This window comes from Gadus chalcogrammus, chromosome 7 (genome assembly GCF_026213295.1).
Source record: "Gadus chalcogrammus isolate NIFS_2021 chromosome 7, NIFS_Gcha_1.0, whole genome shotgun sequence".
Classification (NCBI taxonomy): domain Eukaryota; kingdom Metazoa; phylum Chordata; class Actinopteri; order Gadiformes; family Gadidae; genus Gadus; species Gadus chalcogrammus.
Window position 1 is genome coordinate 5,809,536 of NC_079418.1, and position 24,344 is coordinate 5,833,879.

Here is a 24,344-nt window from a genome sequence, read left to right on the forward strand (position 1 = left end):
AAAGCGATATGTCAAAACCTCTAGGGGGCGCTATAATCAACAAAGACATGTTTTAACTCTTCTCTCGTCACATGAGTATTTTTCGAACAAATTGTCTATGTCTGGTGATACCCTCAGACCGCCCCATCTAGCTCATAAAATATTCCCCATTTGAACATCAGAAATTGGCCGCCATGTTCAAAGTTGTCAAAATCAACATTACATATCCACAGGCCACAGATTATGTCCAATCATCATGAAACTTGCACTATATGATCTTTTGCTCATTCCAAACCGTTTGGCCGTGGCAGCCAATCATACTTGACGGCAAAGCCGCCTAACAGGAAGTAAGCCTGTTCTCAGCAACTGTTAACATATCATAGCCAAACTTGCTACATAGACTCATGACAGTCAAACAATTTGGTGACATTTGACCTCAGGGGGACGTCAAACAACAATGACTTTATTTTCCATTCCGCCCACTTACAATATAAACTGCAATTTCCCTTTCCGCGCACTCGCATGACGCTGGAGTTCATTCCACCAGCCGTCGTTATTACCGATTACCGAGACGGTCGTCATGTAGCTACCTAGCCAATACAGTCGTCATGTAGCCACCTAGCCGATTACGTCCACGTGCGCGCATAATGCTGTAGTTCATTCCACCAGCTGTCGTTATTACCAATTACCGAGACGGTCGTCATGTAGCCACCTAGCTGATTACGTCGAAACGAAATATTTATGATCCCCCAATGTTGACCTGAAGTTGGCGCTGTCACACCAAAATTGTACCGGGGACGAAAATTGTACCGCCTATGTAATCCGCGTTCGAAACATTACCTCATCGTTCGACGCGATTTTCTGTTGCCAGGCAGGTTTCAAAAAACATTTGCGCTCATGTTGCCGAAGACGTAATAGCATAGTACCGATAACACTTGTTTTTACTTCATATTTGTATGTATTTAATTGTTTAATCGAATTTTGCTAGTAAACTGAGGGCCCTATTTTAACGGTCTGAAACGCAAGTGGGAAGCGCAAAGCGCAAGTAGCTTTGTGGGCGGTTCTACGGCGCTATCGCTATTTTACAGGCGGATAAATGACACTTGCGTCGCGGCACAAGTGTCAAAAGGGTTGGTCTGAAGCAGCCTAGTTACCCGTAGGTGTGGTTTGGGCGTAACGTCCAACAAACCAATGAGAGTGCCAGCTCCCATCCCCTTTAAGAGCCATGAGCGCATTTGAATCGGACGAGTTGATATTTTGACAGCGCGTCTGCAGTCTCCGATGAGACAGATGCACATGAATTTCAAACTGCAAATGGCTTAGTTTATTGCCAAATAATATGGCCTAATTCACACATGGAATAAGGGGTTTTCTTCCACAACTTCAGAAATACTGAGTCCTCAAATAAATTTCGGCAAAGAAAACGTATATGATATAACATATGATGTGCGGTAACTGTGGTTCTATTTAATGATATACGCAATACATTATAAACATTGTTTCTTATCAGTATTTGATGAAGAGAAAGTTCTCTCACGGACACGTCGGACAGCGAAATATTTGATTTAATCTTAAGGCATGATCATGGGAAAAGTCCTGGCTCCAAAGGTTACCAAGAACACATTCGACGAGACAATAGATTCACAAGATTCTTATAGGGAACGTTTTCATCTTGGGAAGGGAGTGGGAGTGACCTTAGGCCAAGTAAATTTGTAATACAATGGGTGGATATTGGATGTCTGCAGGTCTGTAAGACATGGTTGTAAGCAGTTTACACAACAAAGAAGTCAGTAGATTGGCCCGATTTCAATACCAGACTGGCTGGCTCCAGTGGAGGAAGGGATGTGATTTAAGATACAGGGAGAATGAATGCAGTTCCTTCTAATGTAATAATTATATAAACAAGGTTAATATAATTTGTATGTGATGTATATTTAGTTATGATTGATATTTCCACGACAGTTCCTCCCTTTTTGATCATAAGATCAACACTTATTACAGGTGATATATTATGGCACCGGATTACAAATGATGTTAAAACAAGTTAAAACACAGAATAATAGGAACAAAATTCAAAGAAATTAGTAAAAGTAAAGTAATCATTAATAAAGTAATAAAATGAAAGTCGAAGAAATTTGTAAAAATAACCAATAAAGCAATAAATTTGTACATTAGCAAAACTTGTAAATAGAGAGGTTAAGATTAACTATGTGTCAATCATTAATAAACATAGTAAATATTAAAAATTATGTTTGGTATGTTAGGTCACTCATTTTCCATTTGGTATCTCTTCATTGGAGTAAGGGGCCTATTCTGAGAAGGAAATCCGTTTCACAGGGGTATGTTCTTAGGGGATACTGTGTGATGTTGTAGTAGGAGTATAAAGCGGCTGCCATAGCACATGGGGATAGCACTACGGCCATCAAGGGTAATTCTGAGGATACAGAGTGGGGTCTGATTCCACAGATCTTGGTGGTGTTGAAGTGGGTTTGAATTGCAGCAAGTGGGCTTGCAAACTGGTTGTGTGATGATGTGGTTAGCTGGGGTTCCGCTATGGTCGGGAGTCGGTCGTTGTTACTGGTGGTTGCGTTGCATTGGTCTGCTGGGCTCATCAGGAGTATTATGCAGATCACGGTAGGTGTGGTCCATCCGAGGCGTTGGTGCTTTCCTCTTCCGGAGGTGTGGTCCATCCGAGGAGTTGGTGCTTTCCTCTTCTGGAGGTGCTGGGCGGCATCGGCTTGCATGGATCCATTCTGGTTTTCCTTGGAATTTGACTGCAGTCCTCGTGGTCAGTAACACCTGGATTGGTCCTTGCCATCTGGGGAGGAGAAAATTTGGGTTAAGTGACTTTAACATGATCATATCACCAGGATGAAAGCCATGGGTAGGGCTGTCAGATGGTATTGGAATAGAGATTGTATGTGTGTCTGGTGCTATGGGTGTGATAGGAACAACGCAATTGTGGACTGCTCTCAAATCTTGTACAAATCTCTATTCATCTGGTCTCCCTCGAGTTCGGGAGGGGCAATATGGGTGTGTTACAAGGACTAGTAGTTGTTTCCTTTAGAATACCTTGAGATAAAAGAGAAGTTATTACTGGCTGAATTCTATCTAATGCTTCGGGGGACAAACGATACTGTTGAATACAAGTAAAAGTAGCATCTGACTTTAATGTAACTTTAAGAGATGGTGAAGAGGTTACAAATCCTGCATGATATTTATGCATGGCCCGTAGTTTAGATGGTACCTGGGATAAACTCTGGGGTGAACTGTAATCAGGAGACGGTGCTGGAGAGTGTTTTTCGAATGTACAACTCGAATTCGCAAACAACAGGGTTTTCAAATCTAGTCTCCAACCGTCAGACTGTAGTGTGTGCAGTATACCTGTAGAGTTCGCTGATGAACTAATGGGTTTTGTGTTGTGTATGGTTTTAATCATGTTTTCTAATTCTTGGGGTGTATGTGTTGGTGAAATAGCTAGTATGATGTGTGGTACAGTTGTATTGTCGTGAAGGAGAGAAAATTGGTCTTTTGTGAGAGACACAACTGCAGTACAACCGGCCGGACCAATGTATAGTTGCGTGATAGGATTAAATGCAGCAGTGTGATATAGAAACAAGCACGTCTTCTGTTGATATTCTATTGGTACGACGTTGTTAAACAATGTAGCGTTACTTATCATCGGGTATTCGCATAAACATACCATCCGGAGTGCAAAAGATTACTGCATTTAGTTTACACAACATATCTCGTCCCATTAAATTAACAGGAGAGGAGGGAGATATTTAAAACTTCTGTTCCAATGGGACATTTGATACAATAGTAGGAACCGGCTTTGATATTGTTTCACTCATCGCAATGCCAGCAACAACCGTTTTCAATGTTTGGTTACTTTCTTGTAAAATACCAGTTTTGTTAATAGCTGATACTGTAGCACCAGAATCGACAAGAAATTCAAAAAATGTTTTGTCCTACCTGCACGGAGCATTTTGGATTTTCGGTGGGGGTGGAAGACAGTTGAAGAAGCGTTGCCTGGATCGTTGTTTCCTTCTCCAAGGGGTCCTAGTAATGATTATACTCACCTGGGCGTTGGAGCGGGTTCTTCATGGTTTGGGGGGCGCGGACTGGTTCCATGGGCGGGGCCGACGGTTTGGCCTCGTCGCTGTGTTTCTTTCTGCAATATCTCTCCTGATGATGTTTTATTAAAATCTTTAACGTGACTTTCTTTCGAATTATAATTGTGTTGGTCTCGGTCATCTCATTAGTACGTTCTCTCTACTCCTGGGTCTGTTTTTGGAACTGTCTTTTGTTCCATTCTTTGTAGATGTGCTGTAGAAACATTCCTGATTGATGGTTACTTTGGTTAGTTTTCTTTTTATCTTTAAACATGCCTAAGCGTTCCATATTAGCCAATTGCGTGGTTAGTTGAGTTAGTGTTTTTTTCTGCCATTGCAAATCAGTTAGAATGAGAAGAGAGCGAGTTTGTGGGTTAAGGCAGTTTATAAACGTTTGTACAGTAAACGTCATATTTGAGTCCATTGTTATTCCAGCGCTTTCCTCCTATATGTGTCTAAAACGTTGAGAAAAATCTACGGGGGCTTCATCTGGTTTCTGTATGGTCCGAGTAACAATGGAAAAGTCAGCTTGACTTGATGCTTCGCCTTTTACCACTCTTTCACAGACTGTGTCCGTCCAACCAAATGTCTAGGGAGATGTTGTTTCCCCTTTCTTCTGATCCCCATTCGGCTCTTTGAGGGACATGAAACAATTCTCGAACTAACTGTCATTTTGAACCGTATGCCAATTTTAGAATGATTAACAGGTCTCCTGGTAATGGACTGTAAATTGTACACATTTGATTCAACCAATGTAAAAAAGGTGTTGGCGCGCGAAGGGGATCTGGAGCATCTTTGGCCATTGATTGCGCTTCACTTGGTGACCAAGGTTTCAATATCGCGGTGTCGCCTATTGTTATTTTCGGACATTGCTCAATTTGACACGGCTGTGAAGAGGTTGTAATGGGTATTGTTGGTGCAGCGTTAGACACTGTACCTGAAGCACCGAGTTGATTCGATTCTATGGATTTTCGGGTGGCGATTGCTATTGCGGCGAGTTCGGTGTCGTCTAGTCCGTTATCTGTGGGCAGTTTGGGAAACAATCCTGTACAGTCTTGGTTAACGGAAAGTCCTACTTTACGCGCTAGTTTCTGCAATCTGTTTAGGTCTATAACGAGTTGACGTTGGCTCCATACACAAAGTGTAGCGAGGACGGTTTTTTCTTTTATGTTGTTTTGCGCTGTTTTAATAGCGTCTACTTCGGCGGCTGTTAACTCTATTTCAGTCATTAATTTATCAACATGTTCTGCATTACTAGTTGCTGTTATGTTCAACAGAGCTGTTCTATACACTTCTGGCCAATCTGGGTTGATTTGCATCGTTTTTTTTGAAAATGTTAGACGCAATTTCTGGAGTTACTTCTTGTTTAACAGGTTTCAGGATTGGGTGTCGTTTTTGCCGTGCGAATCCATGCATCTAAACAATTCTGTGTGTAATGAAAATCCCATTTCGGATCTGGTCCAGACGTTATTGTTTCTTTTAATTCTTGTAGTTTGCAAGAATCAAAAGAACCACCTATTGGCCAACAGCCAATAGGTGGTACGTACACATCATAAATAAATGGAAAGACCGAGTATATGCCTTCTTCTCTCAAGACTATATCTGCGGGGGATCTTGGTGGCACTATAGGATTGTTTTTGTTTTTTTATAGCGAGTTCTTACCACGTCCGCTCTTTTTTAAATTTGCTTAGATACCGTTATTGTCACCTTAGCGTCCCGTTTTGATGAATGGGCGCCCATTTTACTCTTCCTTAGGATTGTGGGAGTCAGACGTTCTTTTGGAAAGAAAACACAAACAAATTAATACAAATAAAGGAATACACACACAGCTGATACAACAGATAGGGATATACGAAACAAAACACAATCACTTGGGTTATAGTTTTACGTCATGAATTCTTTAATGCTAAAAGTAGGCTATGTTCATGTTATTTAATAATTTTAAGACATGTGGAACTCAACGTAAATGGAGACCACAGATCTGTTTGACAACGAAACAAAGAAATGTTACCTAACTGAATGATATTAATATATTTTGTACACATTTGTAAATCAGAGTAAAGTCAATGTCTCAAAGGAGCCCGATTTATTTATTTCTATGTTAGTTTCAGGGTACTCACTCGTGGTTTGTCAATCAAACCTGTTTTAAGAATAAACTTTTGTGGAGTTGAATTGTCCTCTGGCTCTGGATCAGTGTCCTGAACTGCTACGTTTTTCGGGCATTCGTTCCTTGGACATTGCTATTTATCTGAAAAAATCTACACGATCTCTCAGATCATATTAATACAACTCAGCAGTAAATCTATTACAATCGCATTCAAATAGATTTAGAATTTCGGGACGGCGTAAAACTGCTTCTCCAGCACTGTGGAGAGAAGAAGGGTCTACAAGAGGTTGTAGACTACATGAAAGCAAGCATGGACAGAAAGGATATAGATACGGCGCGAAAAATACATAACATAACAATTGGGATGAGAAAGGTCTGTGAAAGGTCTGTCAGTGCAAAACGGCGTTCAAAGGTCCGGGTCAGAATTGCATAACTTCCGAGGGACATACACTACCCATTCATCTGAGGTCCAAGACTGGTTGGCCGTATGTGGGGTCCCAAAGTGTTTTATTACTGGGCTACTTACTGAATGGGCTTTACTTGGGATGCACAGTTTTTCACACCAACGTAACTCTTGTAATGTACGTAGTTCTTTGGAGGGTTATTACCCTTACTGAGAGTAATCAAAACGTCCTCCGCCAACATCCCTGCATTCGTCACAGAACAAGAGTTAGTCTGCAGTGCGAAATCTTGCTAATGATTCACAAAGCACAAGCTTTCCATTCGTAGGAACAAACAGTCTACTACCGGCCAATCCTTGATGCCTACGTAGTACGGACTAGCAATTCGTAGGGATTCCTAATTCTTGGATATTTTAGCAAAAAATATCAGACAGAGCCTCCGCCTAAATAAGAATTTAAATGAAACCTCATGCTTTTAGATCGATCTTCCCGAGGGCGTTATCTTAACCCTTATATAAAATAAACCACTAGTTTACATTCATCATACCAAAGGCAGGCAACTATGTCCACTTATCCCCTCTTTCTTTTTTTAATGTACGAAGTTTCTGGAGGGATTATTACCCTTAATAAGAGTCGTATTTTAGCGAGTAGAGTCAATACAAAGGAGCTACCAATAGTATTGTATATCTGCTCATAGGAATCTCAAAACGTTGCAGTCCAAGGTCGTTATAAACCTCCGCCAACACCCCTGCATTCGTCCCTATTAAGAAGTGAGCTGAATAGTTGTTTTGGTGCTTATCGCCTCCAAAGGTCCGGGTCAGATCCTAATCACATGTGTTCATCTATTTTCCAAATTCCGGATCCCGTCAGGGGGTCAGAATGGCAAGATAGTCATTTAAAAAAAAAAACATAACTTACCAGTCTGATGATCTCATATTGGGATCCTGCCGACAACGCCATTTGATGAAGAGAAAGTTCTCTCACGGACACGTCGGACAGCGAAATATTAGATTTAATCTTAAGGCATGATCATGGGAAAAGTCCTGGCTCCAAAGGTTACCAAGAACACATTCGACGAGACAATAGATTCACAAGATTCTTATAGGGAACGTTTTCATCTTGGGAAGGGAGTGGGAGTGACTTTAGGCCAAGTAAATTTGTAATACAATGGGTGGATATTGGATGGATATTGGATGTCTGCAGGTCTGTAAGACATGGTTGTAAGCAGTTTACACAACAAAGAAGTCAGTAGATTGGCCCGATTTCAATACCAGACTGGCTGGCTCCAGTGGAGGAAGGGATGTGATTTAAGATACAGGGAGAATGAATGCAGTTCCTTCTAATGTAATAATTATATAAACAAGGTTAATATAATTTGTATGTGATGTATATTTATAGTTATGATTGATATTTCCACGACAGTATTGTATGCTATCCTAATATGCATGTGTCCCCGCGGTAACAGACATTGCCATTGATTGTATTATGCGTTACGTGTTTAGTTTGTGTGTGTTTAAACAGAGCACACACGCGCGCCCGCATTCATTCATTCTTTTTAAGACTCACTCACGGTAAAACAATGTTTTTCACGATCAAATACGCATCAATCCTAAAAGTTATGGGCATGTAGGCCTACACGATGTCTCTGTCAAGAAAATATGTGTTTGCTGTACGGTGTTTGCAGATGCATTGATTTAAAAGTACAACTTATTACCGCTGCATCAGCTGTTCTTTCCCAAATAATTTACCAAGAATGTGCGGCTAGGTAGATGGGAGAAGCAAAGTGTATGCGCGAGGTGCACAAGCAATCCGCATGCATCGCATGCGCATATATGCATGCGCCCTTAAAATAGCATCTGAACAACGCGCCACTGACTTTAAACCAGGTATTTCTTGCTCAGAAGCGTAATGGTTTTTTAGAAACGGCAAAATACCGTTTGCGCCAGAACACGCCTCCTCCTTCCGCCGAACCGCCCCTTGGGGCGCATGATCAATCCCTAATTTACCGGCGAGTGGCGGTGGTGGGAAAAGAACGCTCTGCGCCAGTTGTAAACTAGCAACGACACATGCGCCAGTTAGGGCCAATAAGGGAGTGTTTAAAGTGAATCATAGTCTAGCCAGCTTGTGTTAATTTAATTTCTTTAATTTAATTTAGATAGTAGATAGATAGATAGATGATGGGTAAATAGGTGAGCAGGCATTTACTATCTGGTAAATGTGTTTTTTTTTATTCACGTTATCCCCATAACATTTAGCTATTACTGTTTAGAGAATTGATAAATATATTGATAATATAAATAAATAAGTTTATAATGTATATATAGAAAAGTAGATAACTTAAAATAATCAAAACTATAAAAAAGATATCCTTGATATAGTGGGTTTTTGGGCTAAACCTTACCATTAATAAATGGTAAGGTAAGTAAAGTTGAAAATGAAAACAAAACAATCACAGGATGGGGAAATTTGTTAAATTTATTAAACAAAGTGGCAGATATTTTGTGATCGAAGAATAGAACAGAATAGATCTTTGTAATAGACTAGTTCTTATCTCATCTCAGTAGGAGTTAAATAAATCTGAATGCTAGGGCATAAATGATTTTCTGAAACTGTCTGTCTTCTCTATGTAGAATCTATTAACACTGTTTGCACTATTGTCCACTGCACTAACACAACATACTGACCCTACCATTACACATAGCATCACTTAACCCTTTCAATCTCATTTCAATTAATCTAACACCAGGCCACATATGAATAACATTTAATTATTTGCCTCTGATATACAACCAACATTGACAACAATCGTATATGTAATGATCATGCTTCAATATAAAATGAAAAAGGTGAGAGAGGTAAGGATAGGAAAAGGTCTTTGAGATAAGGATAGACATAAAGGAAACAAAACCACAATGAAAAACAGAAATGGAATGGAAAAATGGTCGGTTTTAGTAGTAAGCCCTCTCACCGACGTCAAGGTACAGACCTTTAGACCTTTTTTTTTTCTTTTTTTTAAGGCTGACTCAACTCAACTCAAATTAATTCATAGAACACATTTAAAAACAACAACTGTTGATCAAAGTGCTGTAGGCCTACAATAAAAAATAACAAAATATATAATGTATATATAATATATATATATAATATATTTTATTTGTTCCAGAAATTAATTATTTATCAGGCTATATTATACTGTTTAGAAGATGCATTAAATATATACAATATCCATAACATACGAACAGCAATAATGACAGTAGAACTATTAAGGAAAATTGAATATTGACAAGAATCAAATAAGTCTCCAGCAAAGGGACTCATACCTACCAGTCCTACAAAGGCATCCCTCCATATTATGCATATTTACATTTTACGTTCCTTAAATTTCAATGGGTAAAAAAAAAAATGAGCAGAAGAGTTAGAATATGATTTGACAATTTAGACAAATGTATTCATAAATATTCTGTACATGGGAAAGACAGGACTGGTGAAAGGGCCTTCCACACCTCCTGCATGAGACCATAGGAGTTGCACTTCTCCAGCCTGAAAACAGGAAAAGAGGTGACTGCGTATTTGGCCTTGATAGTATTGGACTGTGGTGGGACCCTCACCGCTGCAGAGAGCAAAACTGTTGGAAATAGCAAACAGTCCACAATCTGAGCCACCTGCCTGCTGCTGTATGTCAGGCCACTGCAGTCTGACACTCTTCCCTGGAAAAGCAAGCAGACCTGTGGCCTGTTCAATGAAGACCTCTGTCCTGGTGTGTCGTAGGGAGTCAAAAATGTTTTCTGAACCTCCCCGGCAGCCAATGTCACTTACCGTAATCCAGTGATTTGCAGCAACATTAGGTATCTGTACAAACCCTTGTGTTGGCTTGGTCAAAGTGAGGCTAGGGAGGTGGTGGCGTAGAGCCCCATGATGTTAGGGTACTGAGCCTGAAGTCCTCCACCCTTTTGCTCAGTGAAGCTGGACAAGTCCTGAAACAAACAAAACAAACATCTCACTCATTTAGCAACAATGTGAGCATATAATAGATGAGCAACCAAGGTATTTAACTTGCAAAACCAGTGAAGTTAAGACTGACTGAAATATTTCCCTCTAGTGGGTCCTCATCCAACTCTGAGCTGAGCAGGTCAGGATGATCTGAATCTGCTGGCTCAGATAGATTGGACAAAGTTCCTTGGTGGGCCAGGCAGCCTGGGATCCTAAAGGGGAAAGAAGCACCTTATCAAAAAAGCTTCATGATCACTTCTCAGTATAGTCTATTAGTATAGTCTATACAGAGCCGGTTCAGACCTCCATGGGGCCCTAGGCAAAATTCTGCCAAGGGGCCCTCCTAACTGAACCCCCACATTTTTCAACCGTCGCACCTGACACCCAGTGCTTCCACTCATCCCCCCTTTAAATATATTGCACATCGCCACCTGTTGGTCCAACTCAGAATAAATACAGACCAAATCAGAACAAATCAAATCGAACTTTAATGTGTTAACAAACAATTATAGAGTCTTAAATGTTGGGCATGTAAACATTTTAATGTTTTCAATTACCATTAAAAGTGTCCCTTCCTGCACTTCCTGGATGCAAAATCATCAATTATGTCATCGTAAGATATTTGCTTCCCCACATCATGGTTGATGCTCATGATGGCCAAACCACTCAGTCGTTCCTGGGACATGGAAGATCTCAGATAGCTTTTTATCAACTTCAACTTGCTGAAGCTCCTCTCAGCTGAGGCAACTGTCACAGGCAGGGTGACAGCAACTCTAAGGGCTATCCAAAGGTTAGGATAGATTTCCTCCATATTTTTCTCACAAAGGAAAGAAAGCAGCTCCAAGGCAGTCATATTACCTGATGGTAGGTCAGGTAAAGTCTTGATTTCGTTTGCCAGATCCACTCCACTGATGTCACAGTCTTGGTTGAAGGTGAGAGTTTTCTCGAGTTGCATACACTGGCCCTTCAAGGAGTCACTGGACATCTGACATGCAGTGCTGAAGTTCAGCACTACTCCATATTTAGTCTTCACCTGGTTCAGAGTTTCGAATCGTTCATCAATGGATGCTATTGTAGAGTCAACCACAATGTTGAAGAAGTTGACTTCAAGATTCTGCAGTGCATCAGCCACTGGCTCATCAGGTGCTTCGTAGCTGAAATGCCTCTTGCTGGTTCTCAGCCTCTTGTCCTTCAAAACAGCTTCTACATTCATTTCCTCACAAATGCTTCTGGCTGTTGTCTGGGCATCTGAGAATCCAGTGTCCCGGTAGAGAGTGAGAGAGGCTTTTGCATTTGAGATCAACTGCACAGCTATGTCAAGCTGTATTGAAGCAGATTGGAGGAGCTTGTTCACTGTATTTGTTCTTGACAGTATCTCACACCACACTACACAGCAAATCAAGAAGCGGTAAGAACCAACTTCCTCTGCAACTGACTGTGCCTCCACTTTGGCCACGGGATCATTAATCTTCTGTCTGGCTTCCAGTAAGGCTTCTCGAATCTCAGAGGCCTGATACCTGACTGCATGGACACTTTGGAGCCTGCTCTCCCATCTTGTGTCACTCCATGACTTCACTGTTATGTTCACGTATTGTTTCAAGATATTCCATCTTTGTGTGCCAGCAGAAAAAAAGGTGAACAGCTTTTGTACATAGCCAAAAAAAACAACCGCATCTCTGGAAGATTTGGCAGCATCTGCAATGACGAGGTTTAATGTGTGTGCACCACATGGGACAAACACAGCTCTCAGATTATTTTGCAACAGTCTGGCTTGTACTCCTTGGAGTCTACCTTTCATATTGGCCCCATTGTCGTAGGCTTGCCCTCTGCAATCGTCAAATGGAATTTTCAGATCAGTCAGCTTATCCAAGATGATTGTAGACAGATTTAAGCCAGTTGTAGCCTCAACATTAACAAAGCCGAGGAAGTGCTCCTTTATCTCTGGCTGTCCCTTTAAAGCCACGCTTCTGAGGATAATGGACATCTGCTCCTGGTGACTAATGTCAGGTGTACAGTCTAAGATAATGGAGAAGTATTTGGAGTCTCTCAGTTGAGTCACAATAGTTGTGAGAATCCTGTCACTCACAAGCTGTATCAGCTCATTCTGTATGTCCTTACTAAGGTAATGAGCATGTGTATCCCCATCTTTAATTCTGCTGACATGATTTTCCAAAACAGGGTCAAATTTAGCTAATAATTCAACCTCTTTTAGAAAATTTCCATTATCTGGTTGGAAGAGCTTATCTGATGAACCTCTGAATGCGAGGTTTCTTTCAGCCAGAGACTGTGTGATGCTTATGAGGCGTGTAAGGACATCTCGCCATCTCTTTCTTTCAGCCTCCAAAGCTGTCATTTCTATGTGGTCAAGAGTTTTTCCACGACTTAAGCACAGATCAAATTCTCTCCACTTAATCATGTTGCTTTTGTGTTCGGAACTACCCTCATGCTGCTTCAGAATTGCGTTGATATTGGACCAGTCATTCACAACTTCTCCTATGATTTTGTGCTTTTGTGTGGAAAACAGTTTACAGCAATAACAAAATGCAGCGTTGTTTCTGAGTAGAGCCTGAGCCTGATATTTCTCGGTATGATCTCACTCTATTAATAAGTGTTTATTATTTAGCACCATTGTCATAATATTTCACGAGTTTTATTTATTCACCAAGAATAAATCGTATCTGCGTCTATATTTGCCTGTGGGCTATCCAAGCAAACAAACTTCAATCTTAGTCAATATGTATCCATTACTTTCCATTTTGTTAAGTGCAGTTGTAACTATACAAGGCTACAACTAAAATTATAGAAGCTAGCAAGACGCACACAGAGACCGGGGATCCCCAAGGGCTCACCGCCCTGTAGGTCTAACACGGACTGTCCCTCCCTCTCTACCACCAGGAGAGGAGAGTTAAAGGCTTTACCTGACTGCTGCTCCCGCAGTTCATTTTCAAGTTCCTTCCTCTTCCTTTTTTCATTCCCCGAGGGATAGCTCCGCTTCATCTTTCTACACTGATGATGCAATGATGCGCATGGGTAGCTATCTGACGTCACGTCCGCGACGGACAGTTACGTTGTCAGGTTTTGTTTTTTTCCCCTCGGGGCCTTTATTATAAATAATAAATTTGCGGGGCCCTACGCAACGTGCGTAGTGTGCGTATTGAAAGAACCGGTACTGAGTCTATAGTCTAGATTTTAATCATTAAATTAACATACTTCTCCGCACAGGCTTCACTGAAGCATAGGGTTTCCTGGTCTTCAATGGCTTTCCATCCAAGGTCTCCAGCTGCACAAGGTTTATTGTCACAACATCAATGAGAGAGCTAGATAAGTTTTTGGTTTATATACATATATATATATATAATTAAAGAAAATTTGATATTAAGTCAAACCATTAATTTCATTTTATTTATTTATTGGCAGGATAAGCCCCTTGAGATGAAGCATCTTGTTTTTCGAGGGGGTCCTGAATAATTTATGAAAATGGAAGATGAATCAAGATGGACTGCATAAAATGTTATTTACTTAATTAGAGAATACCTTCAAGAGTGAATTTTTTTGCATCCTTCCGGATCTGCCGTTTCTCTGTGAGAGAGAGCCCTGCTTCATACATCTAAGACGACAGATACAAGAAAATAGAATTAAGTGACACCATTTTCGGTAACACTTTACAATAAGGTACGCAAAAACGTGGGTAGTTACTGAGGAACGAATGAGTAACGAATGATGAACGACCAGGGGGCCCTGACAGGGCCCTAACAGGCCCCTAAGTGAGTTACTCAGTAACTACTGAGGAGTTACTGGTAAACAAACTAGGGGATACTGTATTCGTTACTGAGTAACGAATGATGAACAACCAGGGCCCTAACAGGGCCCTAAGTGAGTTACTCAGTAACTACTGAGGAGTTACTGGTAAACAGACTAGGGGATACTGTATTAATTCATCATTCTGTGAATTAGCAAACTGACCAATTGATTATGAAAGCAACTGAATTTTCCTGGGATTTCACAATTAGTGATTAAATTAACAGGACACAGACGGGATGATTGTCATATTTTAATAAAGATATTCACAATACATACACACAGTACATACATTAATATTTACATTAAAGGTTTATTATGTGGCATTAGTAATGCTGAAGGCTTAAAAGCAATCGTCCACCGCTGCAGGGCACGCTTTAAACCTGCCGCCCTTGATTTCAAGCGCTGTCGAGGGATGGCTTGGGTCCCACACTGGATCGACTGGTGGAGCTGGATCTGACTGATGATGAGTTGTTACTCATTCGCGAACCATTGGTTCACCAGTAGTTAAGCTTTTTGAACCATTCGTTCACCAGTAGTTAAGCTTTTTCAACCATTCGTTTACCAGTAGCGAAGCTTTTTGTGTACCTTCATGTAAAGTAATGCATCATACTGAGTTGTTACTCTTTCGCGAACCATTCGTTCACCAGTAGTTAAGCTTTTTCAACCATTCGTTTACCAGTAGCGAAGCTTTTTGAATCATTCGTTTATCAGTAGTGAAGCTTTTTGTGTACCTTCATGTAAAGTAATGCATCATACTGAGTTGTTACTCTTTCGCGAACCATTCGTTCACCAGTAGTTAAGCTTTTTCAACCATTCGTTTACCAGTAGCGAAGCTTTTTTAATCATTCGTTTACCAGTAGTGAAGCTTTTTGTGTACCTTCATGTAAAGTAATGCATTATACTGAGTTGTTACTCTTTCGCGAACCATTCGTTCACCAGTAGTTACGTTTTTTTCAACCATTCGTTTACCAGTAGCGAAGCTTTTTTAATCATTCGTTCACCAGTAGTTAAGCTTTTGGAATCATTCATTTACCAGTAGTGAAGCTTTTGGAATCATTCGTTTACCAGTAGTGAAGCTTTTTGTGTACCTTCATGTAAAGTAATGCATCATACTGAGTTGTTACTCTTTCGCGAACCATTCGTTCACCAGTAGTTAAGCTTTTGGAATCATTCGTTTACCAGTAGTGAAGCTTTTGGAATCATTCGTTTACCAGTAGTGAAGCTTTTTGATTCATTCGTTTACCAGTAGTGAAGCTTTTTGTGTACCTTCATGTAAAGTAATGCATCATACTGAGTTGTTACTCTTTCGCGAACCATTCGTTCACCAGTAGTTAAGCTTTTGGAATCATTCGTTTACCAGTAGTGAAGCTTTTTGTGTGCCTTCATGTAAAGTAATGCATCATACTGAGTTGTTACTCTTTAGCGAACCATTCGTTCACCAGTAGTTAAGCTTTTTCAACCATTCGTTTACCAGTAGCAAAGCTTTTTGAATCATTTGTTTACCAGTAGTGAAGCACGTTAGGGTTAGGTATATAAAACGCCGAACCACTGTTGATGACAATGAGGGATCTATAGCCACTTTAGTTAAACATTTATAACATAATAATAACAAGGTTATACAGAAAATATTAACAATTTAAAACAGAAACAAAAAAAAGGCATTTTAAAATGGAACAAAAATAAAGGCTGCACTTTTAACAAGGCATTTCTCAAGAACAATGAACACTGAAAAAACCAAACAAGAAAAAGAGCTGTCTACATCAACAAAACTCAATGAAATGTTATTGATGGAGCTCGTGGCGAATGTCATGCAGCAATCTGCCAAGGGGACCGTCTTTGTGGTCATTCGCCAACCAATGAGTCCACTCGATAAATGAGAGATGGCTCTTTAGTGTCCTCTCTGTGCGGTTTCCCCGCAGTCTCCACACCTTGGATTTGTAGGCTGACCAAGCCCGCTCAATGTTTTGGGTATGGGCTCCTGTGACTGGGTTGACGAATGACTGGCTGTGGTTTACAGAAAAATGTACATAGCCACTCTGTGCCAGTGCAGTCATGTAGACCCGCCACCTGTCCGTGAGAACTGTGGTCCCTTGACGGACGTATTTTGTGACCAGCGGAATTAAGTAGCGCCTTGACCTTTTCGTCACCAGCCTGAGGATGGGTCTTCTCCTTCTTCCTTTGATTCCCAGCATTCCGAAGACCCATTTTCTCCTCCTCCAGGTAGCTCCAAATCTCCCCCTTCCATACTTTGATAAAGTAGTAGCAGACAGGAAAATAAACATTAGGACCGACAATTAATGAAAAATTCTAGAACATGTAAAAGTCAAAGATTATTTTGTTTGCACGGTTAAGAAATTACGCTGGCCATTGTGTTTGGTCATATTAAAAAGAAAAGATGCGCAACCGATGTGAATTTGATGAGTTTCAAAGTGTTTTTAAAGCAAGTCATAACTGTGTGCATGACACAATAATAACATTAAATTTCTTCGCTGATTCATTCATTAACCTCTGATCTCAAATGATATGTTCTTCTTTCCCCTGCCATTTTATCCAAAGCTCTGACTACAACATTCTATTGCAAAACAAAGGTCCAAGTTTTAGTGAAGCTGAGGCATTGCAGTTTACACACACCTTCCTTTTGTGGTAGAAGTTGCTTTCGTCCAGCATCACAAATTCATTCCCTCTTCCAATTCTCTGCTTTCCCCTTCTTTCTCTCCTCTTGATTGCCCTCTGGCATACTTTTCTCAATTTGTAGCTCATCTTTGACAGCGTCCGACTGCTTCCTGCCACACCATCCTGAAGCATATCAATTTGCCTTAACTGCAGCCCCTGGGAAAACCTGTTAAAGAACAATATTAAATATTAAATAGAAATAGAAACATCTGAATACAAATTCATCCAGCACCAACAGCTAATATGCTATTTCATGACTATTTCCTGCTAGTGCATGACGTGCCGGATGCAGAAATATTCTCGTTGTGTCTAGCATTGTTAGCATTGTAGCATCATAAGTGAGAGGTCTATCTACACATCCCTCGGCGACTTTAAGTGATAAAAAGTCAACACAGTGCCTAAAAACCATCAACGTCATTCAACAATCATTCAATTCAATTATGATATAAATTGTAGTCCATAACATACAGCCATACTGCACACCTTACCTATAAATGTATTTCATCCAGCTGAATAGGGACAATTTGCTCCTCTCAAACAGTGACCCGCACCTGACTGACTTCCTCGTCGTTTTCCCTCTGTGTTTATTACGTCGGCACTGCCTACAGAAGACAACACATTTCTTCATGATAAATATGTATCTTAATTAATGTTACTGAACTTGAATTTATAACATGACTTATCAGTTAACAAAGGAAGTCATCGATTAAAACCGTACCAAAAGAAGAATACTTACCACTGCAGTCCGTCAACGTTTGCGTTTTCCTTCAGTTTCATCCTCTTTTTGCAGAGTTTGCATTTTCTTTTGGCTTGAAGTAACTTCTTCTTTTGGAGCCATTTTATCAATTTTAATTTATTTTTTAAAGTCTGTCTTCCCTCAATAAGACTGAGTACTTTGGCGTGCAGGGTCATGATAACTTTGCATCAAACCGTCTTGCACATGCGCAGTTCTTACACGTGTCTCACTAAGAAGAACTTGGCAATGGAGGCTCAGAGGAAGAGCAAGCGTAAAAGGCAGCCTACAAGAGATCTTGGACGCGTGGAGAAAGCCATGGCAGAATGTAAGTACATGCTTTAAAGTTATTTCATTATTAATTGAGAGTTTAATAATTCGGTCACATTGCTTAGCTTCCTAAAATGAGCTAATTTGACATCGTACCACGTCTGTTCTATCACGTATTTTTTGGCCTTGCTAGCTAACCTTGTCACTAACCAATGGATTGCTAGCTGGCTAGATAGCCGACGTTGCAAGCAGATAAATTATCTGTCAAACACGAAAAATTAACTCTTAACTGGTCAAAAGACCGACGGTTCAACCATTTATCTAATGTTAAATTAGGCGATATGCCACGAAAATGTGGTCCAAGCTTTGAAATTGGACTTGTAAAGTCATTCTCTTAGCCACATTATTCTGTTAGACATGTTACCACATGTCTTTGAATCGTTTTTGGAGTTGTTTTTAACTACTAGAAAACTCGAAGGCTGCTAATGGCACTGTTATAGTGCTATTACGGTAATACTTTTCTCCGGGTTTTTTTCTTTTCACTTTAGTCCATAGTTACTTTCAGTATGTGTAATGTTAACAACTGAATCTCTGAAACATGTCTTATACACAATGGGTTTGTGGAACGATGACAAATGAGTTGATGAAGATTTTTCTCTAATCAAAATGACATATGATCATACATATTATTATTACATATTATAACATTAAAGACAATGGATAATGTCATTGCCCAAAGTGAATAAAACTCTTATTTCTTAACTATAGTATTAACTGTATATATTTTAAGGTATCCATACAATTTTCAAATTAACCAAAACGTCACTCTGTATGCATTCATCAAGATCTTTCATACAGTTTTGAGGCCCTTACACCAACCATGCTTTCTGTACTCCAAAATGTTACAGTGCCATCAGATTCGAGTCAGCGGGAAAGATCTGAACAGCACAGTAGTCAAACTGCAGCAGAGGAAGCAGGTAATTATTTTTATTTTATTTTAAATGTTAAGCATACTTAAAATATATACTCGGATTCAATTGACTGTGAAATGTATAAAAGTATGAAATATAATTGCTTAATGGACATGTAGTTGAGATTATACTTATTATGGGATTATGATGTGTTAATAATCATTAACACATCATGCACTTGACATGGTTCCTCCAACTATGGACAAAATAAATCACACCATGGTGCCTTGTGATCTCATTTTGATAAGTTATGTGACAATACTAACTTTCATTTAACACTTTGTTGGGACATTGCCTACGTTTGTGATGTGTAAACATATAGTGGATTAAAGAGTTCCAGAGCAGAAAGAGAAGCCCCCAGTTATCTCCTATGTTGGGGGATTTTTCCTCTGTGCTTTACCACACCTGCATTGCTGGTAGAGGTCAGGTTAGCCAAACAGTGGTGTAGCAGACAGGCAGGTTTTTTTTTGGTCTAACATGCTGCTGCTAAAGTGTGACCACAACTGGAGCTCAATTTGACATATTTGACCTAAAACCATTACATATATTGAGTATACTTTTGCCAACACTATTACTAATTGCCTTTTCTTTCTCCTCTTGAAGCTGTAGTGTGCTGCAGTGATGGGTCTGACTTGGAGTCAGACACAGTACACCAGCCTACTAAAAGAGTAGCAGCTCAAGGTAAGGTTGTGTAGTCACATTGCATTACATTTCCATTTTATGTCCTGCTGTCACTGTTTTTGATTATGTGCTATTAATGACGAGAGAAACCAGAATGTTATTAGTTGATGTCTTTACATGTCATTACAGGTTCTTCAGTAGCTCCAACAGCTATTTCATCTTTGAAGCGCAGCAAACAAGAAAACGTTGTCTGGAAGCTAAAGCTGGAGAATGCAAAAGAAAAAATTAAGTCCTTGGAGAATGAAAGGGACTTCTTAAGGAACCAACTGTCTGAGGGTAATCGATAATGAAAAATTATTTGAATAAACAGTATTAGGATTTATTGGCATCTGATGGTTTTAAGGCAAAAAAACACACAACAACCCCTACAGATTTTCTCATCTACAATTGCTTGCAGAGTCCACATGTCTTGGCTGAAGTAAACAATTGCATCACGAGTAACAGTCATTTGGCATCAAAACATTTCAATAACCATACCATATAAGACAGGCACCACCAAATGGCGGGCCTGGGCCGGACCCAGACACCACACCATCCTTCAGTCCCGATCAAAAACCCTGAGAGGACAGGCTACTGCCTACTTCTCTCACTGAACAAGAAGAGACAGTGGAGGGGTGGGATTGAGGAGGAAAAACGTTAAATGTGTTCAGGTTGTTTATTGGGGGCCAAGCATTGAATTTGTATCCCTTCTTATTTGACCCTAACCCTCTTTTTTTATTCAACCATTGAAGTCCATGGGAGCCCATAGAACTGTATGTTGAAAAGTAATGAAATTTGGTACACTGGTAGACGGTTGTGCAAGGAGGCCATGGCGTGAATTTCATGTTGATTGGCCAAAAGGCAGCACTTTAGCTAACAGAAGAGGCAGTATATGATGCCAAAGGTGTGCTGCAGAGACCTCATTGTTTACTGTACATTGTATGGCCTTAACAGCCAGGAACTCGCAGATCTTTTCATCCATTATTATTAATTTTACACTTGATACATTTGGGCATAATGTAAAATACTTTTAAGTTTCACTTTTGACTTGTGATGGCAGCTAACAAGTGATGGTCACAGCTAAGGGCTGCATGGCAGTTTAGAAAAAATAGATCGTTTTTGTCTTGCAGCCTCTATTTTCATTAAGGTGGAAGCATCTGATTGTTTGTCTTTTCTATGCCATCCCAAAAATCTAAATCACTCTACCCTAAAGTGGGGGAGCCCAGGTGTACATTTAAGTATAAGTATAACGCTAGAATGATTGGGAGTGAGTGATAATTTCACACCCCTATTGGTAACACTAGTAACGTGCTTATCGTCTTGCTTGTTTCAGCTTTGGCGCTTGCAAATAAAGAGGACCAAGTGATGGCAGCGCCCTCCTTGCACGAAAAGAGTATTGAAAAATCCTCTTCCTCCTCCACCTCCTCCTCATCCTCCTCCGACAGTTCCTCCTCTTCCTCATCATCTTCAGAAAGAGGGAAGAAGAAGAAGAACAACAAGAAGAAGAACAAGAGGAACAACAGCAACAACAAAAAAGACAGCAAGAAAAAAAAAGGGAAGAAAGGAAACAAAAAGAACACCAAGATAGGAAAGAGAGGTACGTTGGCAACCAGGGGATAAGGCGGGGCATCTGTGGTGTACTACAGTTATCACCTTTGAAATGCCTAACCCAGTCTTTGTTCCAACTTCCAACAAATATTACTGACCACTGTATAAAAAGGAAAAGCCTGCCATACAAATGCTATGGTATGGATCAATCAGCTGGTTGATCAGCTGGTCCCAAGTCTGCTTATAATATCAAAGCCACGTCTGAACATGGCTTTCAAATAACACTTAACGATATAATTGACTTATTCTACCACTTATCTAAACTATACAGTGCTTCCACTTTACTCTCTAGTTGTGCTAATTTGATTTATAATAACCTACTGTTAAGAGAACAGATAATGCTACTCGAATAAACAGTACACTCACAGTACTCTTGATACTACTGGAAATGTAATGATAATTATTATTATACCTCTGTACACTATATAACACTAATACAAGAATAGTATTAATACTAGTAAACCCCTAACCAACTGCACCATCATCCTGACAAAATACTACTGTTAATTACAGTTAACACATGTTTATAATTTTCTTTGTTTCAGTCCTCACCCCAGAAGAGTCCATGGATCGCTACAGGCGCGTCTTTGTAGCAGTGAAAAAGGGCATGACAAAAACTGAGGCATACGTCAAAGTCGGGGTTGACCGAAAAACGGTAGCAGCAACGGCCGCCATTTCGGAGCTACACGCTGTTGACAAGGACCTGTATGACCAGCTGAGGGCATCAATGCCCAAGGGAGAGACGCTTTATCTTTTTTCGGCAAAATGTAACCTAGAAATTCTTGGCAGGAACCTTCAGGATAAGGTAAATGAAAAAAAATGCAACGGGGAACTTTTGCAAATTGGACACCGGGCATAGTAAAGAAGAGAGCAGGTTTTTGTTTTGTTTTTAGGGTGCCTTTTTTTTTGTCCATTTTAAAATGCCCTTTTTTTTGGTTGATTTGTTCAGTGACATCGAGAAATGCCTTGTTAAAAGTGCAGCCTTTGTTTTTGTTCCATTTTTAAATTACTTTTTTTGTTTCTGTTTGTGTTTTAAATGGTTAATATTTTCTGTATTACCCCGTTATGATGTTATTATTATGTTATAAATGTTTAACTTAAGTGGCTGTAGATCCCTCATTGTCATCAACAGTGGTTTGGCGTTTTATAACTAACCCTAAAGTGCTTCACTACTGGTAAACGAATGATTCAAAAAGCTTCGCTACTGGTAAACGAATGGTTGAAAAAGCTTAACTACTGGTGAACGAATGGTTCGCGAAAGAGTAACAACTCAGTATGATGCATTACTTTACATGAAGGTACACAAAAAGCTTCACTACTGGTAAACAAATGGTTGAAAAAGCTTCGCTACTGGTAAACGAATGGTTGAAAAAGCTTAACTACTGGTGAACGAAATGTTCGCGAAAGAGTAACAACTCAGTATGATGCATTACTTTACATGAAGGTACACAAAAAGCTTCACTACTGGTAAACGAATGGTTGAAAAAGCTTCGCTACTGGTAAACGAATGGTTGAAAAAGCTTAACTACTGGTGAACGAAATGTTCGCGAAAGAGTAACAACTCAGTATGATGCATTACTTTACATGAAGGTACACAAAAAGCTTCACTACTGGTAAACGAATGGTTGAAAAAGCTTCGCTACTGGTAAACGAATGGTTGAAAAAGCTTAACTACTGGTGAACGAATGGTTCGCGAAAGAGTAACAACTCAGTATGATGCTTTACTTTACATGAAGGTACACAAAAAGCTTCACTACTGGTAAACGAATGATTCAAAAAGCTTCGCTACTGGTAAACGAATGGTTGCAAAAGCTTAACTACTGGTGAACGAATGGTTCGCGAAAGAGTAACAACTTAGTATGATGCACTACTTTACATGAAGGTACACAAAAAGCTTCACTACTGGTAAACGAATGATTCAAAAAGCTTCGCTACTGGTAAACGAATGGTTGAAAAAGCTTAACTACTGGTGAACGAATGGTTCGCGAAAGAGTAACAACTCAGTATGATGCATTACTTTACATGAAGGTACACAAATAGCTTCACTACTGGTAAACGAATGGTTGAAAAAGCTTCGCTACTGGTAAACGAATGGTTGAAAAAGCTTAACTACTGGTGAACGAATGGTTCGCGAAAGAGTAACAACTCAGTATGATGCATTACTTTACATGAAGGTACACAAAAAGCTTCACTACTGGTAAACGAATGGTTGAAAAAGCTTCGCTACTGGTAAACGAATGGTTGAAAAAGCTTAACTACTGGTGAACGAAATGTTCGCGAAAGAGTAACAACTCAGTATGATGCATTACTTTACATGAAGGTACACAAAAAGCTTCACTACTGGTAAACGAATGGTTGAAAAAGCTTCGCTACTGGTAAACGAATGGTTGAAAAAGCTTAACTACTGGTGAACGAAATGTTCGCGAAAGAGTAACAACTCAGTATGATGCATTACTTTACATGAAGGTACACAAAAAGCTTCACTACTGGTAAACGAATGGTTGAAAAAGCTTCGCTACTGGTAAACGAATGGTTGAAAAAGCTTCGCTACTGGTAAACGAATGGTTGAAAAAGCTTAACTACTGGTGAACGAATGGTTTGCGAAAGAGTAACAACTCAGTATGATACATTACTTTACATGAAGGTACACAAAAAGCTTCACTACTGGTAAACGAATGATTAAAAAAGCTTCTCTACTGGTAAACGAATGGTTGAAAAAGCTTAACTACTGGTGAACGAATGGTTCGCGAAAGAGTAACAACTCAGTATGATGCATTACTTTACATGAAGGTACACAAAAAGCTTCACTACTGGTAAACGAATGATTCAAAAAGCTTCGCTACTGGTAAACGAATGGTTGAAAAAGCTTAACTACTGGTGAACGAATGGTTCGCGAAAGAGTAACAACTCAGTATGATGCATTACTTTACATGAAGGTACACAAAAAGCTTCACCACTGGTAAACGAATGGTTGAAAAAGCTTAACTACTGGTGAACGAATGGTTCAAAAAGCTTAACTACTGGTGAACCAATGGT

General features: G+C 39.8%; 2 protein-coding genes and 1 long non-coding RNA gene across 4 annotated transcripts; 1 reads left to right on the plus strand and 2 right to left on the minus strand.

The window, feature by feature from the left end:
• Positions 1-10,697: 10,697 nt before the first annotated feature.
• LOC130385537 (zinc finger MYM-type protein 1-like) lies at positions 10,698-13,509 on the minus strand. The gene is made up of 2 exons (XM_056594063.1): positions 11,451-13,509; positions 10,698-10,804 (listed from the first exon to the last, which is right to left on the minus strand). Exons 1-2 carry the CDS (start codon positions 13,006-13,008, stop codon positions 10,698-10,700), a joined length of 1,665 nt encoding a protein of 554 aa, XP_056450038.1. The 5' UTR covers positions 13,009-13,509.
• A 2,547-nt stretch (positions 13,510-16,056) lies between these two features.
• Positions 16,057-22,082, minus strand: LOC130386683 (uncharacterized). The gene is made up of 4 exons (XM_056595706.1): positions 17,803-22,082; positions 17,555-17,668; positions 17,025-17,232; positions 16,057-16,639 (listed from the first exon to the last, which is right to left on the minus strand). Exons 1-4 carry the CDS (start codon positions 17,976-17,978, stop codon positions 16,175-16,177), a joined length of 963 nt encoding a protein of 320 aa, XP_056451681.1. The 5' UTR covers positions 17,979-22,082; the 3' UTR covers positions 16,057-16,174.
• LOC130386690 (uncharacterized) lies at positions 17,384-22,518 on the plus strand. 2 transcript variants are annotated; one of them, XR_008896164.1, is made up of 5 exons: positions 17,384-18,127; positions 18,978-19,721; positions 19,851-19,997; positions 21,034-21,297; positions 21,854-22,518. It is a non-coding gene; the product is annotated as an uncharacterized LOC130386690 (long non-coding RNA). The 2 variants fall into 2 exon arrangements; XR_008896163.1 differs by having other exon boundaries at positions 17,384-19,721.
• Positions 22,519-24,344: the final 1,826 nt, after the last annotated feature.

Excerpts from the sequence above, each read along its gene's own strand:
- LOC130386683 (XM_056595706.1), bottom strand. The coding sequence starts at position 17,978 with ATGACCCTGCACGCCAAAGTACTCAGTCTTATTGAGGGAAGACAGACT. Across the intron at positions 17,669-17,802 it reads AACGTTGACGGACTGCAGTG|GCAGTGCCGACGTAATAAAC; the intron begins GTAAGTATTCTT and ends TGTCTTCTGTAG. Across the intron at positions 16,640-17,024 it reads ACTTCTACCACAAAAGGAAG|TATGGAAGGGGGAGATTTGG; the intron begins GTGTGTGTAAAC and ends ACTTTATCAAAG.
- LOC130385537 (XM_056594063.1), bottom strand. The coding sequence starts at position 13,008 with ATGATTAAGTGGAGAGAATTTGATCTGTGCTTAAGTCGTGGAAAAACT. Across the intron at positions 10,805-11,450 it reads TTTACCTGACCTACCATCAG|GATCCCAGGCTGCCTGGCCC; the intron begins GTAATATGACTG and ends TTTCCCCTTTAG.